General features: G+C 38.0%; 1 protein-coding gene across 2 annotated transcripts; it reads right to left on the minus strand.

Moving 5' to 3' along the window:
* Nucleotides 1-11,351: 11,351 nt before the first annotated feature.
* Nucleotides 11,352-18,020, minus strand: LOC115742695 (ATP-dependent 6-phosphofructokinase 4, chloroplastic). 2 transcript variants are annotated; one of them, XM_048271285.1, is made up of 14 exons: nt 17,601-18,020; nt 16,586-16,632; nt 16,419-16,458; nt 16,282-16,344; nt 16,063-16,200; nt 15,513-15,632; nt 15,374-15,427; nt 15,225-15,293; nt 14,744-14,873; nt 14,590-14,630; nt 13,855-14,079; nt 13,451-13,499; nt 12,479-12,633; nt 11,352-11,818 (listed from the first exon to the last, which is right to left on the minus strand). In XM_048271285.1, exons 1-14 carry the CDS (start codon nt 17,817-17,819, stop codon nt 11,651-11,653), a joined length of 1,518 nt encoding a protein of 505 aa, XP_048127242.1. In that variant the 5' UTR covers nt 17,820-18,020; the 3' UTR covers nt 11,352-11,650. The 2 variants fall into 2 exon arrangements, with proteins under 2 accessions (XP_048127242.1, XP_030532996.1); XM_030677136.2 differs by having other exon boundaries at nt 15,513-15,671; nt 17,601-18,018.
* Between the last annotated feature and the right edge of the window lie 422 nt (nt 18,021-18,442).

The following is an 18,442-nucleotide window of genomic DNA, read 5'->3' on the forward strand; positions in this document are numbered from 1 at the left end:
CCCACTTCATTGTAAAATTCTAAAAGTGCACAACACATTACTAAATAATGGAGTTGGTTAGGCAAAAATATAGCATGGTATCTACTCAACTCCTTGTAATTGCGGTAGATAATATCACTCTCCTTTCAGGAAGCATGGTTTGCCTAACTTTGAGGAATTGTGACCTCACAACATATGGTATTGAACCCCACGAGGTAACAGAAAACTTTTATCCTTAACGATACAACTATGCTTATATCGATACCGACAGAGAAACCGGTGCGAAAGACCGATACACTAACTGATGTGGCCTACTCTCACTGCTTGTTGAGTATGTCGTATCAACAAAAATCTCAAATTAGTTTATCAAAATCGATATGTGAAGTGACAAGGTAAATCGAAAACTGTACATTTGAACCAGTGGGTTGGATTCAACATCCAACACAAATGAGTATATCGAAATTGGAAAAGAAAACACTACTAGACACACCCAATCATAACTTATTATTTGCCAATTCCTGATGAGATTATACCCTATTGTTATATTGCTTGAGTTTAGTAGATATGATTAAGACTTTCAGCATTGCTAGTATATATCTAATTTTTTGCGCCATCTCTCACCTTAACATAGGTTCATGCTTTCGACCAAAAAAAAAAAAAAAAAACATAGGTTCATGCTCATCAAATTTAGGTCTATTTAAGGACACAGAAACTCGGGAAAAATTATTAAAAAAATTCTAAATATATTATAATTATATCAATTTACTCCTAAACATTTTTTTTCACAATTGATGCGTACAATTTTTGCATCTATGCCAATTCAGTTCATGTGGCCATCTATGGCCGACCAACGCCGATGTAGATAATTTTTAGTAACATCTCAATATTCTTTTGAATTATTTATTTATTTTTCTTTTTTTTTTCTCCTTTTTCATGGCGAGGGCAAGGTAGATCTCTTCGGCCCTTGCCTTTGGCTGGTTGGCGAACTAGTGACCGGCTGGAGGAACAAGGAGAAGAAAAAAACGAAAAAAATAAATGAATAATTCGAAAAAAATATTAAGATATTATAAATGATTATCCACGTCGGCGGCAGCGAGCCTAGATTGGCTGGATGGACTTAATTGGCACAAATGCAAAATGTTTAGGACTCAATTGTAAAAAAAAAAAAAAAGGAGGAGGGGAGATTTTAGGATTGAATTGACACAAATACAAAAGATTTAAGACTTTTTTGATAATTTTCCCGAGAAACTCGCTCAAAAGAGTCCTTTAATCACTGCCTCAACATGCGCAACTGATGGGCATATTGGAATCGAGTAGTTTGTCCTCATCATGAAGTAAAAGTTGTGGAGAGCCGAGTGGAGAAAATGGACAAAAAAGCGAGGAGGGAGTTTCCATGAAATTAGCCAAAGGTCTCTCAAACTGAGGAGGATGCGAGTGGTGGTGGTGGTGGTGGGGGAGCAAAAGTGGAATTCGTGAAACGTGTGTGAAAAAAGAAAAGGCAAAAGGGTCGATGCTCTCGTCATTGCCTCCTGACGTCGTCTACATTGGACTCTCTCCATCATTCATTTTCATGGAAAAAAATGGGGGGGGGATGCTATCATGGAAATTTTGAGTAGTAAACGTTGCAGAATTCAACAGATGAGCCATCATGGTTCATGATGAGGTGCCCAATAATTGTTATGTTAAACGCCATCCGTAAGACTTGACTGCCAAACCCCTCTTAAAAAGAGTCTCGCTACTGACTAAGAGAGACCTTGGATAATAACGTGCAGCTCAGTTTAGTTTTAGTTGGCAAAATTACCCCCAAAAAGTCCCAAACTTATTGCAACTCTACCAATTCATTTTTAATTTTTTTTTTGTGCCCAATTGAGTTCTAAACCTTTTGCATTTGTACCAATTCGATCCATCCGGCCAACTTTGACGGGCCTGCGATGGCGTGACAATTTTGTATAATATTCTAATATTTATTTATTTTTATAATTTTTTTCTTTTTTTTCTCCTCCTTGTCCTTCTTATGTTGCTGATCCACATGGCCTGCCGCAGGCGAGGGCCGGTGAGACTCGACCACGCCCTCACCGGTGGCTGATCACCGGTCGGGCGAACGGCTAGAGGAAGAAGGAGCATAAAAAAAGGAAAAATAAATAAATAATTTGAAAAAAAATATTAAATTATCACTAAAAATTGCCGGTCGGCGGCGACCGATTAAAGTTGGTCGGATGGACTGAATTGGTATAAATCCAAAAAAATTTTAGGACTCAATTAGCAAAAAAGAAAGGATTATGATTAAATTGACACAATTGCAATAGATTTAAGATTTTTTTTTTTAATTTAATAACTATCCCTAGTTTAGTTTGTAAACATACGACGAGGACGAGGTCAATTAAGATCACCACTTAGTTCCCTCCGTTCTTGGATGGAAACAAGAGGGTTAGCCGCCGCAGGGTCGAAGCACACCGGTCGGCGAAGATGTCGCGGAAAACTCGTTCGGCTGGTTCAATAGACGGCACTTTGGCTGAATCAATCATCACAATCACTAAAGTTTAGACCATACCGTGGTAAATGAAGTGCAGCAACTTTTGAATATCGTTCAGGAATGGCTGCTGAGTGGCCATGCTGGGGTTTTGCTTCTTTATGGGGAAGCATAAATAAGCCACGACATTCGCACACCCACACATTGCATAGAAATCCTATTTGCAATTGCCCCCACCAAAGCCTTTTTTTTTCAATCTTGGTAGGCTCTGGTTTTATTTCATTTGATTGAATGGAGAATATTGCAGTTAAACACCTCATCTTATGAAACTTTCTTGTAAGATAGGGAGAGATCTCCTTTTGGTTTCTCGCATTACTCATTCTTAACTTAGTTTTACTTTTTCATTTTCAATTGGATAAAGAGTCAATGCTTTTTATTCCCTTTTTTTATTTTTGGGCAGTTCATGAAGCGTAGATTATCTTTAAAAAAATGCCAAAAAAAAAGGAATAAAAAGCATGACATCTTAATCATAAGTCAATCCGTGGGCTATTTTGGTGGTTTGGCACTGTATTGGAATACTACCATTAGTCGATACTCTTCACTCTTCAAAAGTAGTTAATCAATTGTCAAGCGATTATAGAGATATATAAAATTTCGCCTTTTAAAGGGGGAATTTTTTTTTACCAAATTAAAAAAAAAAAGGGAATATTAGTTTGAAAATTTAACAAGCGTCCTGTGCTTAATCTGGCATAAATGGCGTGTTGCGGATGCACTGAGTCTAGCATTCTACTATGAAAAACCCGCCCGTCAACGCCACTATCCTCGGTTTAGGGGGAAGCGGTTTCAAGGTGAGTAAGTTCCATATTTGGAACCTAGTGCCCACCTTGTCGAGATTAGTTACTAGTATTTTGAACCTATAACATACCATATGGGAGAAGTATAAAAAAAGTCGTAAACCTATTGTAATTGTGTCAATTCAGTTCTAAACATTTTTCTTTTTGTTAGTTGAGTCTTAAAATTTTTGCAATAATACCAATTTAGTCCACTTTGACAGCCATCGTTGACGTAGATAATTTTTAATAATATTTTAATATTTTTATTTGGTGTTTTGATAATCCCTACCTTATTGACCGCAACTTCGAAACTGCTCCGCTTCCATTTCCACTTTCTGTAAACGGTGATATGGATGGAATATAATGAAATAGAGCCACTTCTTCCAAAGCATACGGCTTTCTGAATGTAAATGATGATTTTTTTTCTCTTTCTTTTCTTTTCCCACCTTTTTCCCTATCCTGATGTATTATGGCCCTCACGCTCCAGCAAGAGTCACCGACGAGGGCTTTGCAACCCCCTACCAGCCTTGCCCAAGCTGGGTGAGGTCGTGGCCGTCGGCGCTGTCACCCACGATTGCGCTTCACGAGGGGGTGTGACTATGGGCGAGGCCATGGCGAGGCTGCCCTCTCCTAGATCTAGAGAGGGGGCCTCGCCCTCGGTCGCCATGGCCTTGCTCGGTGGTCAGCAACCTCGGCGACCCTTGATGGAGCTCGCCGGCCACCGTACAATAAGTACTAGATAGGGAAAGAAAAGAAAGAGAAAAAATAAAAATGAAAATGTTAAAATATTATTAAAATTGTCCACGTAAGCATCGGCGACGCCATGTTGGCACCGGTCGGTAAAGTGGACTGAATTGGTACAATCGCAAAAGATTTAAGACTTCACGGGAAAAAAAAAAACTTATAGCTGAATTAGCACAATTACAATAGGTTATGAATTTTTTGGTAATTTTCCCCACGCCCTATAGACCTTGGAACAACTCTTGTTGATCCACTCATGTTCCATGGTCTACTCGAGAACTAGTCAATTCCTTTTTTGTTTTCAATTTTTTTATTTCTTAAATGGATAAACTTTAGTAAAACATATCCTTATTTACAAGCGAGACAAATAGTAGTTACAATAAAATAGTAGAGCAACAAAAACGATGAGAAGCACGGTATAAAACAAACGGGAATATATAGCAATTGGGAAGTGTCCAATTCATCCCTTAGTAGAGCAAAATGAAAGTTAAAGCAACAATAAAAAATCCTATCTGTCAAAAGTAACAATCCATACAAGATAAAAAACTAAGGCATCTTCGGCTACATTGCTACATTATTGTTGAGTATTGAGAGCCATCGGCGGCTGAACGAAATGAATTCTTTGAAGGAAGTGGAGATCAAACAATCCATGTCCCCAGGCATTCACCAAGTTGGAGACAAATCGGATACCACCAGAAGTTGCAGAGCAAACCACTTAACCGGGAAAGCGATTGCGACTCTCAGTATTGTAGGACATATAAGCATCATCCCTAAAGTGCAAGAACTTCCGGTAGACGAGTATGAAAGGTGTGTAAATTTGGGGTCAGTGGTTTTAGAGTGGGTAGGTTCCAAGATAGGTAGATTCCAGAACTGCAGCCTGAAACCCACCATGTCGGGAACAGTTCTCAATTATTAAAATCTAAAACCTATTTTGTAGGTCCTAAAATTGTATCGAAATCGGCTGGGTAGGATCGGTCCGGTCAAGTTAAACCCTAAACTGGTGCTCACCTTCCCACGATGAAGTCCTTTCTAGCAATATTGTATTGTAAAAGTGCAACTACATACAGCTTGCACGTGCAAAGTAACTACATATTTTTTTGTATGCGCCCCTTCCCCTTGAAGGCAAGAGCTTAAAATTTTGTTCTTAAGTTACAAATGCTTGCTTATATGTCCACAAAAACAGCTTGGACGGTAATGACATAATAAACAAATAATGGTAGGCATTGACTAAGCTAGCAGGAGATGTAGGACCAAAAGCACAATGGAGTAAACATATCATCCACTATTTTCACCAACCATATCTGCATGTTGGACAGCTCCACATTCGTGTTCAATTCAGGCCCCACCCACATTAAAGTTCGTCAAATTGTCGATTTTAGTATCCTGAAATTAGTACTATTCTCTCATTTTTTTCTATCATATAATTACTATGTATCTAGTCAAGTTTGTACCGTTTTGGCTGTGTCTAGCATATTCCATCTCCAACCCAAGCCTACTGACCTCGATCATATAACCTTATTTTGTCATTTTCTGTTATATAGTATCAGGGGCATATTGTCATTTTATATGCCCGCAATTTAAACATACATTCAACGCTTTTAGTGTGTATATTGTAATTGTACATGACATGGGGACCGATGAACCGCCAAAAGCTAGCCCACCCTTTGGACTGTTTAAATGGTTATAAATGTAGCAACTTTGACTCTTTTTTTCAATGTTTAAGAATGAAAAAGGAGGGCATTGAATTTCCTAGGAGTAATATAAAAAGGAGTTAATGAATTTGATTTTGATGAATTTGATTTTGTCCTTTACCTTCACTCCAAGGCAACTTTTAATTATTTCCAAGTATTTAATAACGCGAAAGCGAGACGATTTGGGCCGCAGAGATCTCCAGCAGCTTGATATTATCGAAGGAATCTCTTGACCCAAGTGACGCTTGCGATGGGAGGAGCCAAGGTAGTGGATCATATCCAAAAAAAAATTTGCAATGGACGAAAGTTATATGAATCGCACCTTTTAATTTGGCCAATCAGTGCTCGTGGAAACAACAAACAAAAAACGTAATTTCGCAAAGCGATAACCTCTCTCGGCCTGCTAATCCAGGTTGGAGGGTGGGTCCGAAAACATGTTTAGACCCGCTTCCATTCCGTGCTCATTCAGCAACATTAACTGTAGAAAACTCAAAACAAGTTACGAAAGACTCGAGGAATTTTCAGGCTTTCGCAAAATTCTCGCTTTTTAATTAGCTGCCTAGTTCTGAAATAAGGCAGAAGCACGTGTGTAGAAAAATAGTCGTGGTGGTAGGCGTCCAAGAATTCTAAAGAAACCAATTCTCTTTTTGACGATCCAATGGGTTTTGCAATATCTAAGGCATGTCCTGACAACAAAACACATTCCCCCGCTAACCGACGATGAGCATCAAACGTGCATGCCCAAGCAAAAGAACGTGTCCAAGTTTGACATTTTCTCCCTTCTTCTATTACAAGAACGCCGTCAATGTTTTGACATTGTTTACCACAATCCCATTCAAACTTTTTTATTTTTTTCCTTGTTTTTTGCTAAAGGTACGTCAGATACAGTGGATGTGGCCAGAGGACGGCTAGACATTGTCTGTTTACAAAACCTAATAAAGCAAGTGGCAACACATATGTACACACTTTGAATTGCACATGAAATTGGGTTGAATACTGCCTAAACATTTGCTTGCTTATAAAGAAGATTATTAGAAGGAGGAGGAGGAGTGAAATTGAGTCAGAGGAGTGGGCAGCCACCAGATCTTCAAATCTGATTTGTCCAGGTACTACCGGGCTAATACCAACAAGTTCATCATTAGCCGACATCCATGATCAACACCTTGCTTCCATTTTTCCTTTTCTCCTTTTTTGGCAATTTCTTACTGAGATTAGCCCCTTTGAATTCTCTAATTCAGGTCAAAGAATAAAGCTCTTATTATTTTATCGCCAATGCGAACAATATTCTAAGATGCTTTTTGAAATGTGCTCTATCTGGCGCGCATGTCATATAGATATTGATGGACTTAAAAATACACTTGATCCTTTTACCATCATCAAAAGTGAGGTTGGATCTTCAAACTTTTTATCAAAACGTGGCATGGCTAATCCGAGAAAATTATCACGAGGAGTGTCATCTCAAAAAGCAACAATTATTGCTCACAAAAAAAAAATGATAAAAAAGATTAGAAAAAAATGATCCCTATTTGTTTCTGTCTAATGTTCAATATGATTCAATCCCTAATCTTTATATCCTATTTAATCTAATCCTTTTGCTTTAATCCAAGGTTCAATTTAGTCGCGGATTTTTTGTTTTTATTTTTATTTTTATTTTTTTTTGTAAGGTTTTATTTTTATTTTTATTTTGTACTCTTTCAACTTATCACGATTTGGTCCCTCCCAAGTTCTTATTTTACTGCATTTTTCCATTTACTGATGTGGCAGCATAATGCAAACAAATTCATGTCTTCATAAAAAAGATAGCCGTAGCTTTTGACATCTTGGATTTGCCTCCACCCAAATCGATATTTGCTGTCAGCTGAAAATACATATGTAGCTCCGTCTGAATGAGCTTATATGTTGCTGGACTCTATGGTTTCGCATCCGTACCCCACGACAACAACAGATCAAAACAAGGAATTCCCACCTCCTGTTTTGATCATTCTCCACGAAATAAATGAAGAACCTGTAAGTATCATAGCCAAAATATCTACTGAAAGTCAAACAAAAGACTTCGAAGACGTACCTAACACCACAAACACGATCACTTCTTTCCTATCTTCAGATCGGCTTGGGTTTATTCCCTAAGGCTACGTTTGATCGTCGGGATTTTTAGATAGGATAGGATTAGATAGGATATGATATAAAATCTAGGAATTTTGCTATATCCTATCAATTGTTTGGGGACTAACAATAATAAAATTGGATATTTTCACATTGTATTTTATCTATTGTTTGGTGTGAATAACATATTAGTATAAATGAACCTAAAAATTGCACAAAAGAAAATGATAAGACTCCCTTGTGAAACTCTTGCCTACATCATTTTTATCGCTAATTTTTTTTTTATTTTTCATTTTCTTTTTTCAATTATTTTCTTTTTATTTATTTTTCCCCTTCCATCATTCTCTAATAACATTTTAATAAATAGTAAACTATACTAATATTATAAATTACTAAAATAACTAAAGTACGTAATTAATATAAAAAATTATGTATATACATAATTTATATTATAAGATAGAAATAAATTCTAATACATAAACAAAAATGGGAATAAATAATAATGAAATTATTTTTATTTTTTTTGTTATTTTGAAATTTTTATAGTAGAAATCAAATATTGTTTATATTAACACTGTTTTAATTTTATTAGTTTGAGAAAATCGATATTCGAAAAAAAAACTTATGCATTGGAGTTATTAGAAATCATATCCACTTTTATCTCACATTCCCATGGGATAATTTTATCCATGCTATATCTCTCTTATATCCCACTATATCCTGTCATAGGCAAGCACCAAACGCAGGATTTATCCTATTCTGAATTTTATTCCGACTATCAAACGCAGCTTAAAAGTCATTATCAATCTGTGTAGTTTCCAATTTCGTCTCGAGTTGTATAGTAGTAAAATTTCCGCGAAACAACGAGCATGCATATAAGGACTATGTACATAATATAATACGTCGCTATTAGGGTAAGCGACGATTGGCTCGGCCTAGGGCTCGTGAGCATAAGTTAGGCGGAGGATTATAACATGGTTGAACCGACTTGGTGTCTTGACTCGTGAAAATAAGTGATGACTGAGTCGGAAACATTTCGTTTCAGACTTTCGAGGGTGGTCGTTGAAGGAGCACGAGGGATTAGCCGTGACAGTACGCTGTTGAATAGTTTATAGCAAAGATGGTGTCAAACGTACGACCCGACTGTCTTTTATCGATTGCTGTTCGTGTTGAAAGCGACCTTAGAAGAGCGAATGGTATTTTCCTCCTTTGTTTTTTTTTTTTTTTGTCACGGAATCATGCAAAGTCGCCGATAGACCCTCGTGGTCAGGGTCATACTGGTTTTTCTACGCTCGGTGTGGTAAAATATTGCCCCAAGTCATGCTGTCCAAAGTGCAGATGAATGGAATCCACGATTTGGTCAGAAAATATCCCAAATTCCTCAACTTGATCATGTCCTATCTGTTATGAATGTACACAGCGAACCGGGCGTGATTAAGATGCAGATTTGTCAAGTGATCATGATTACTTAAGGTGGGCCGGACTTAGAAATGGCGTAGCTCTGATTTAAACTAAGTAACTAAGTTTGCCATGAAAAATTCATCGCTGAGATTTAGAGCTTGTTAAGATTATCTAGGATGACTAGAATTCCTTGAAAAATTTTCATTCGCAATTTTATGTCTAATTTAAAGTGATATGGCATGATTGGATCGGTGTATTTGCAAAATTGTGTGGAATCACTGTCAACGTTCTAAAAGTTTAAATTGTTAGCTGAAATTTTTACATGTAAATTTAATAGTATTAATGAACAAAAAAAAATTTCTTCGTCGAGAGTAATTTCTTGCTGTTGTGAAGGTGATTGAGGTCGAGAGGTGGAGCTTTTAAATCAAGTAAAACGAAGTGGAAAGATGAGTATATGTTGAATGCCTCAAACCAGAGGATGATGACAAGATGGCTGTGTTTCTCAAGAAAATTAAAAGGTGAGGATGACATTGAGAGTGACTTGACAAGTCTTATTGGTCTTTGGATACATTCTTTATATTCCAAGGTTCCCATCAATTTGTACAAATGATCAAGAGAAATCAGTGCCCGCCTCTTATCAAAGTCTCGTTTGCACTAGATGCACGATGGAAATTTTTCATTGGTTTCGCTCGAATTTTCTAGCTAATCGATACATGCCGAGACGACTTTCCTTCTACTTGTTTACTATTATATTGGCGGCATTATCGTCATGCATTTCACTTGAATATGAATCCAATGCACATAAATCGACTTGCTTTCAAAGTGCTAGTATCACAAAACGTCACTTGAACGGTGAATTTAGTCATACGTCTATCCGGGTCTTATAGCAACTGTTCACTGTCCGATGGCATGCCGAAGCTAAATCACGGGTCATGAAACTATCTGCTCGAAGCATCATTCTTCTGTTGGTGCTGCTGAAGATGGATGCATGCATGTATATCCCGTCATGTCGGTGAAAGGTTTGAACAGGTACTTGATCGGTGAGGGGCTGCTTCGACTGTAGCACGAAATACATGGAATCGAACGATGTCATCAGTTGCCTAAACTCGGAATGTCAAATGCCCGACCTAATGAAATGAGGAGAAAAAAAAAAAAAGCCAGGATGCAGGGTTGAATTAAGAGGTTGCGACTGCATGGGGGTCGTGGTGCCCCACCATGGCTCACCTTTGTCCACTTCACTCCATTATGGAATTGCAGAATCAGTCGTCTCGGATTACAATTAACAAAAAAAGGGAAGGAGACTACGGACACTGCGAGAGTTGCAAGTACGCAACAAGTACGGATGTTGCTTGTCAAAGATGGGACCCGAGGCCGGTTGCTTGGAAATTTTTTACCCAAAGTAAATATGAAAAACATGGGTATCTCGAGTGGAAAACAGATGTCCGTAGGGAGTCTGGTGTCTGGAGCCGACTTTGGGGAGCCGAAGATCTTCCGCCAGCCATCATTGGGGTCCATGTGTTCGGAGAAAAATCATTGCCGGACCTCGCAATCTGACAAGGACACTCCTGAGATGTGAACACGGGAGGGCATGAGCTTTTAATTCAGTTGACCAACTTGCGATGGACCGGTCGGTCGCTCGTAGCGGACAGAGAAGAGTGAACGCAGGAACAATGGAGCACCCCAATATCTAGTCGGAACTCGAATCATCTGATGGGACAGCGTTCCTATTTAGATATCTTCAGGCACTTGTCATCGTCAGACATAAAAGAAGCGCCGATAGAAACTTGACACCGGAAACATAATGGCCAGACAGTTTGTTGTGCATCCGTTCACCGATTGCGTTTACACGCAAGGAAGCAGGCGGGGGATAGAGCCTAGAGGTAACCTTAGCCGCAATAACGGAACCGTCGGTGATGATAAACCAGTCTTTCATGATTCAGGGCAACTATCCATTCGTGAATAGTAACTATTATTTTAATCACATATACGCATCCTTGATTAAGACACATTAACTGAGGTGAGCAGAATTACGTTAAATTTCTGTATTATGATTTCTGATGGCATGTCCAAGAGCAGTTTGCACAATAATCACACTTTCAATTAAATTATAGGATCTAGCGTGGAAGGTACATTCTTTTGAACCCCCCCATGCACTGAAAAAATCAGAAGCTCTTCTTCGTGATGCTTCAGATCGGCCTGTACGTGGATGCCCTAGTTAGTAGGAAATTACACAGATCGAATTTATCTAGCCTTATTGCAATACATGTTCTCACATTTACAGAGAGACTTCATACCGGAAGACAATCTACAACTAATATGACGTGCTGCAGTGCAAATGTTCGCTGATTTAAGAAGTCTTCAGCATGAAATCTTAGCACATGAAGAATCGAGATGCTTATGACCACTGGATCCGAGAGTGAATGATGTGAAGTCTATATAGATGTAATCTTCCTGTTGTTGATCTCCTCAATTATAGCTCTATCAACTTTTCCCAGCATCACCTCATCGCTGTTTAAGAAACTAGGCTGGTTTGTCGATGCAAGAAGTCTAGCCCACATCCTATCAGTTAATTTGACAATGTTTTGAGTCTCAGTGACTCGCTGCAAGACCAAGCAATTGCATGAGGAAAAGTATTTCAATAAAAGTGAGAATCCATGGAGAAAGCATATTTGCCATGTCCAATAGACAAAAGAGCAAACACGAACCTTAAGATTTCTATGAACAAGTTGTTGAAGAGATCATATAAAGAAGAAATTAAGAAACAATGGCACCTATAACCTGTTTGCGATGACATTTACATGGTTTTATGCAGAGAAACAAAAGGACATCCCCACAAACAGAATTTGTGTCGAATCAAAGGAAAAAAAATGCTTTGATGGGGAAGAAGTGAACTATTGTGCATAACATCCATTATTCACTCCGTCTGTTCCATTAAGAATCTTTTCCATGCTAAGAGGAATTATTTTTTGAACATGAGGTTTTGGTCCATATCAACAACTGATCTACCCATTACAAGCACCATCCAAAATCTTGAATAAGTTTTCCATCTGAAATTTGTATCATCCAGTTGTCCAGCAGCTAATATCTATCCTCTAGGTTTCTAGTCATCACACTAAAATCACTAGAAAGGCTTCTTAATATCTAAAACAGAGAAGATTGAACATCTTGAACGAGCAAGGCTTATGTTCAACCAATTGATGCATGAATTTCCAGGCCAATTTTTAAACCTTTCAGGGTAATGCAGGAGAAGAGGTGCTCACTGAAATTGGAATATAGGCATGTCTGCTATTTACAGGCCCGACCGTGAATCCTGTGTACCCAGCCATAGCTCCATGCACGGCACTATGGGCAAGAAGAGTGCAGTAAATATTATCTGAAGCATTACTTGGTATAGCCCGGATCATGTATGTTGGATCTGTTTAGATAGAGTTCATCCAGTGTTAAAATTTCCAACATGCCAAGAACAAATTCAAATATAGAGAAAAAAAGCAATCCCGCATGCCAACGATACAATACCAAATTGCTAATGAACACTCTTCTGAACATCATTATTTGACAATGACAACCATATCAAACTAATAGTCGAAGTATCCAAAATCAATTGTTTATCTAGGCTACATGTTTATGTAGTCTCTTTCAACCTGATAACTGACACTTCTGGATTGGACATTGCTCGAAGGTGAAAAAGTAGGACGTCCTCTGTTCAAATTTCTCCAAGTATCTTATTTGTCCCCCTAACCCAAAATAATTAGTTTTGTTTCCAGACTTCATTTTTGGGTTAAATCACAACCTACGCATAAGGGAGGAGTGTTAAAGCATCTAAATATTAACCATGTCTTCACTGACAATATACATTTTTGGCATAGTGGCAATAGTCCCACAGAATTCTATATTGATTATCCTATTCATTTCCTTATCAAGGACACATATATGCGATTAAAATAATAAACATGGAGTGTCAACTATCAATTCATGAATAGCTACTATTCAGAAGAAATTCATGTTAAACTATCTGATGGAATATATTGTTTGCCACCAAGAGAGTGATGGTCATAACTTGTCAGAGGCAAAATGTAAGTGAACATCTCAGATGTGTATGAGAGGATCAGGCCATCGCATAGAGCGGCTTGATATGTATCCAGACTAAGATTACAGATAGAAGCAGAGAATGCTCAGTTCTGCAGTTAAGCAGAAATTGCTAAGAAGACAACACAACAGAGTGTGACAAGTACCTATGTACTTCATGTTTACGGCCATCTTCTGAATCTTCGTAAAATGGTCCTATTATGTATAAATTAAAGTATTAGTAAAAGAAGAATGTGAAAAGAACTGTTCAATGCACCAAACAAATAGTTGTACAATCCTGAAGCAACCGAAAATAGGTTCAATAACCGAACAGCAGAAATTAATGGCTAAACTTACTCGTTTCTCCACCCTCTAATGACAGTTAAGAATACATAAAGTCAGTCTCCATGATTGCAAGTACTACTCCTAAAAAGCATAAATCATGTCTATCTTTAGCAACTTCTGCCAATTGCATCAGTAAAGTCTTTCCAGAGACCTTCTCAGTCAGATGACTTCATTATTTGCTAATAATTAGACATCTCATAGAGGGAGAGAAATTTTTCAGCTTCACCTTGATCTGTTGGGACAACCATAGACCAGCGTCAAGAAGCAGTCTGTTTCCTGATGCATCTTTCTCATCGACTGTGTACATGCTCTGTGCTACATATTCTTGTCCAGCTCCTTCTGCTAATACAATAACCACATGCCCATTCTCCTTGAGCCGCTGCTCAACGAATTCAAAAAGCCCACCTTGGCCTTCCAAATAGAATGGAGACTCTGGAATCAAGCAACAATCCTGTTACACTCACAAACTTTATCAACTGATCATGTAAGCTTCTAATCGCAAGTACAATAAAGGTTCACAGAGCACTGTGCAAGGAATAAAATTACTAGAACCACCATAAAGCATACTACATTTTCCCATGAGAACATATGGCAAACTAATTGATGCCGGTCCAAAGGAAAGATAAACACCATAATACGCATGTGGAGCCAATGGGTGATATTGCACGACCTAAAACCGACAAGCATCTGGAGAAATGTTTTTCCACTAGATGGTGTTCCCTTTGTTGAAAGAACCTGATCCTAAGCCCTCCCTCTTTTCTGAAGAACATAGGATCTCTCATGCTATGAAAACTGAAGTCATTATGTCACCCGAGGCATCTTTCCATGATACATAATCAATTTGTCCAGATTCAGACCCTTATACTCCAGACTCTTTAGTTTGCTAAAGATCAGAAGAATTTCACAAACAAAAATGATCACGCAACTAGTCAATCGAACAGCCCTAGCACTAAGTCCATACCACATCTCGGCTAGCCAAAGTGGCATACATGGCAATGAAACCTGCAGGAGTTAAAAAGGTAAAAGAAACCATATCAATACTTCACAAGATAGGAAACCTGTACAACTGATAAAAATGTTAAACACTTTTTATTTTGAATCACAGAAATGTTTACCGCTATATCTTCCCATTAGCTTGACGACACCAACTCCATTTTCCACACTCTCAACCTCAACATGAGCTGCATTTATGGCTCTCTGGGCTTCTTCAACAGCAGTATCAAAGCCAAAGGATTTGTCTATGACCTATGTGCAATATTTACCAAATCGTCAGTTTTTACAAGCACCACCTTAAGTTTGCTGTACATGCGGCATGCTGGCTATTCACCAACTAGAGGTTGAGCTTTATTGGTAGTTGACTTGGGTCAAAGCGCTTCTACATTAATTCCGTTATATGCAATCGACCTTTTGCCAAGAACTTCCATGAAGTCACAAACTACCTTATACAGTTCCAGTACAAATTATTCGTAATACCCGACAACTGTCAATTCTAGAAGAGATAAGAAACCTATAATGGGTATAAAACTAATTAAATTTCCACCTAATCTTTACTTAGGTGCTTTAACAATTATTGCAACGGAGTTCATTAGTACTTACAGCTATGTCATTGTCGATAGTCTTGGGAATCCCTGCAACTGCCACTTGAAGACCTCGTTTCTCAACTTCCTTGAAATACAAGTAAAAATAATATGGCATGCTGTAATTGAGTGCAAATCAGAAGTAACTGACATTGAAGGACTGATCACCTGATAAATGAGAGCCGCTCCCTTCTGTGTACCATCCCCACCAATGATGTATACCTAAAATGAGGAAGAGATCCATAACATGTGTTCAAGTAGCTTGACAATCAGTCAATGCCATAGGGAATTGTAAAATCATATGAACCTGATTAATTCCACGATCCTGAATGTTATCGACTATCTTGTGTGTGTCATGACCCCCTCGCGATGTCTGAAGAAAGGTGCCACCTCGTTTATGGATGTCATTAACAAACTTAGGCGTCAACTGAAACGTATTTTTAGAGTAGAATCCTCTATATCCTCCCTACAAGCATCAACAGTTGCGAATCATTCAACTAACAAGATTCATCAAATAGATCCAACAAGCCAATAATGGGCATATGACAAAATGCAGACAATTCATTTCGTCCTTCTTTTTCCTTCTTTATTAGGGACACTTCTCTCAATCAAATCTCACATCTACCCAATGGCTACACAATCAACCTGATTGAAAGTGGAAGATCCACTTGTCAAGGAATTGCTGGACATGACTATTCCAACTAAATTGATCTGCTTGTGTAAGGTTACTGCACATATAGACGTTGTATGCCTCTGGAGTTGAACTAAAGTTTTCTCTTTTACAATGATGTAAATAAAATTCTCAAATGAATGTTATAATGAGTAACGACGGTAAATATGCTCTATGTGGGACTGACCTCAATGCCAAGTATATCATCAACTCCATACATGCCGTTCAAACCACATACTATTTCACGAATAACTGTATTTATACCCGGACATAAACCTCCGCATGTCACGACGCATGCACGAACTTCCTCTGATTTGAAATAAACCTATCATCCAAAGAAAGATCTGAATATTAACAAACTCAATTGCTGAAAAGGACATGCTAATTGTCACTGAGAATTGAACACCTTTTCTCGAGGCCCTGCACGTCGAAAATGCACTCCCCTGGGACTATCTTTCTGGACAACAATCTGGAGAAAGAACTTACAATTAGTTTTTGAGATAGAACCGGGAGGATGGAGTTGGGGCAGTATCACAAGCTCACCTTTTCAGCAACTACGTCTTCCGAGCTGACAAAAGTTTGCCTAGCAAAAAGGAGTATTGCGCATATTATTATTCATGACCAGAAAGAAAACTCTCATTATCACTGTGGTTCTTGCAACTCAAGAAATTTAAAAAAAAAAAAAAATCAAGAAGTAGCGGTTCACTTACTTAACGATGGCATAAGCTTGGCTTTTTTGTAGTGGATTAGGGTATGACTGCAAACACCGAGAATTTCTCATAGATGAATTGTCAATGTCAAACATAGAGAGTGACGAAGGAGACTAAAATGAGATAATTTGAGCCAGTCTAATCAACCCTTTCACAAGGAAGTTACTGAAACCAACAATACAAGACATCACGAAGATATATGTGATTTTAGTCAATGAAGTTCCATTCCATGCGCAGTAATTAGATCAACAAAATTGTTTGAAGTGATAACACCTTAGCTTGCACAAGATTAAAAAACAGAAACGATTATCTTTTAGAGACTAGTATTATGCCCATGATATGCATGGATTTTCATTAATTCCATGATAACTAAATATAGGTGGTGAACTGGATGGTCATTTCATCCTTTACGATATCAATTATGTTCTTTGCATTGGACATAAACCTAGATGATAAAATTATTAGTTACTCCTTAATTTCTATTGCTACAATATCAATTTTTATCTTTGTGTTATAAAATGTGTTTACAGTGATGACCTTCCAACTTTCAGGTCTCCGACCTCGTAATGTTTTTTAAGAACTTTTTCTTCCTATTAAATGACATGTGCACACTTTCTTGCAATCTCATTTACAAATAAGATCAAATGAATTAGCTAAAACATAATCGATTGATTCTAAATGATCATAAGTGCCTTGTAAGGAATACAGTATACAAGTTGGTAATATTATAGGTTGAATTCTTCTACGAGACAATAGAAAATAATCGCTGACCGCTGCGCAAATGCCAACTCTCTAATTAGTAATTAGACGACAGAATTCCCTTACAATAGATTTGTAAGAGCCTCAGTACCTCATCTTTTATCGAATTCAGCTAAATTCCTCGGTAGTCAGCAGTTTCTTCCCCTACATCCTAACAATTCGATAGAATGATCCGCACGAATATTTAAAAGCTAAACATGAGCTGGAAAATAGATACCAACACACAAAAAGAGCCTCAATAGTAGAATAAAATTACCGGCAAATCCGGGAGAAAATTGGTCAGATGAGGAACGTCTTCGAGGACGAAGCCGTTGCCAGTTTCCTGGCACTGAGACGGATCAGACGCCCGAGCTCTGATCGCTCTTCTTTTGCGCAGAGTCAACGGTTTTCTCTGGAACTTCAAGTTAGAGTGGGCTGTAACGGCGGGAACACAGCTGTGGGACCTCACAGCGAAGAAGGAAACTGAAAGCTCCATGAATAATCGGCTCGGTGCAAAAGCTTTCAGCTATCTCGCCAGACGCCCTGAGTCATACGCAGAGGAGGAAAAACACAAGGAGGAGATGAAGAAGACCCTAGCTTTTCCCTTCCACGGAAGGCGAGAGCGAATTCGAAGTCGTGCATGAATTAATGGGGATTGTTATGGAGGGAGCCAACTCGGAAGCGTGGATCGGTTGATCACATGAACTTCTGTCACCCAAAAAAAAAAAAAAAGAGCCCAAAATGAAAATATGACCGAAAATTTAGAAAGATGGTACGTAGACTTGGACAATTTGATCTCAGGCCCCTCTACTTTCACCTAATTTCTCATCTTCCGGGTGGAACTTATTTTATTTTTATTGACCCCAATTATTCAAACGATATGTAGCCAAATGGATTCACAATATATATATATATATATATATATATATATATATTGGCATTAATACTTGATAATTACTTTTTCTTTGTTTTGATTGAATGAATCAATATGTCATTTTTAAAAATCTCTTTTATTCAAAATTATGGTGCAAAGTGTATCTCCCATTCCGATCCTGGAATAAATCAAATAAATAAAAAAATATATATTTTTGTTCAGAATGAAATCTTATGGATATTATC

This window comes from Rhodamnia argentea, chromosome 10 (genome assembly GCF_020921035.1).
Source record: "Rhodamnia argentea isolate NSW1041297 chromosome 10, ASM2092103v1, whole genome shotgun sequence".
NCBI classification, from domain to species: Eukaryota; Viridiplantae; Streptophyta; class Magnoliopsida; order Myrtales; family Myrtaceae; genus Rhodamnia; species Rhodamnia argentea.

Coding starts and splice junctions, on each gene's coding strand:
- LOC115742695 (XM_030677136.2), bottom strand. CDS start 17,819: ATGGAGCTTTCAGTTTCCTTCTTCGCTGTGAGGTCCCACAGCTGTGTT. Junction 14,631..14,743: donor GCTAATGGGAAGATATAGCG/GTAAACATTTCT, acceptor TAACTCCTGCAG/GTTTCATTGCCATGTATGCC. Junction 11,819..12,478: donor ATGCCTATATTCCAATTTCA/GTGAGCACCTCT, acceptor TTGGTCTTGCAG/CGAGTCACTGAGACTCAAAA.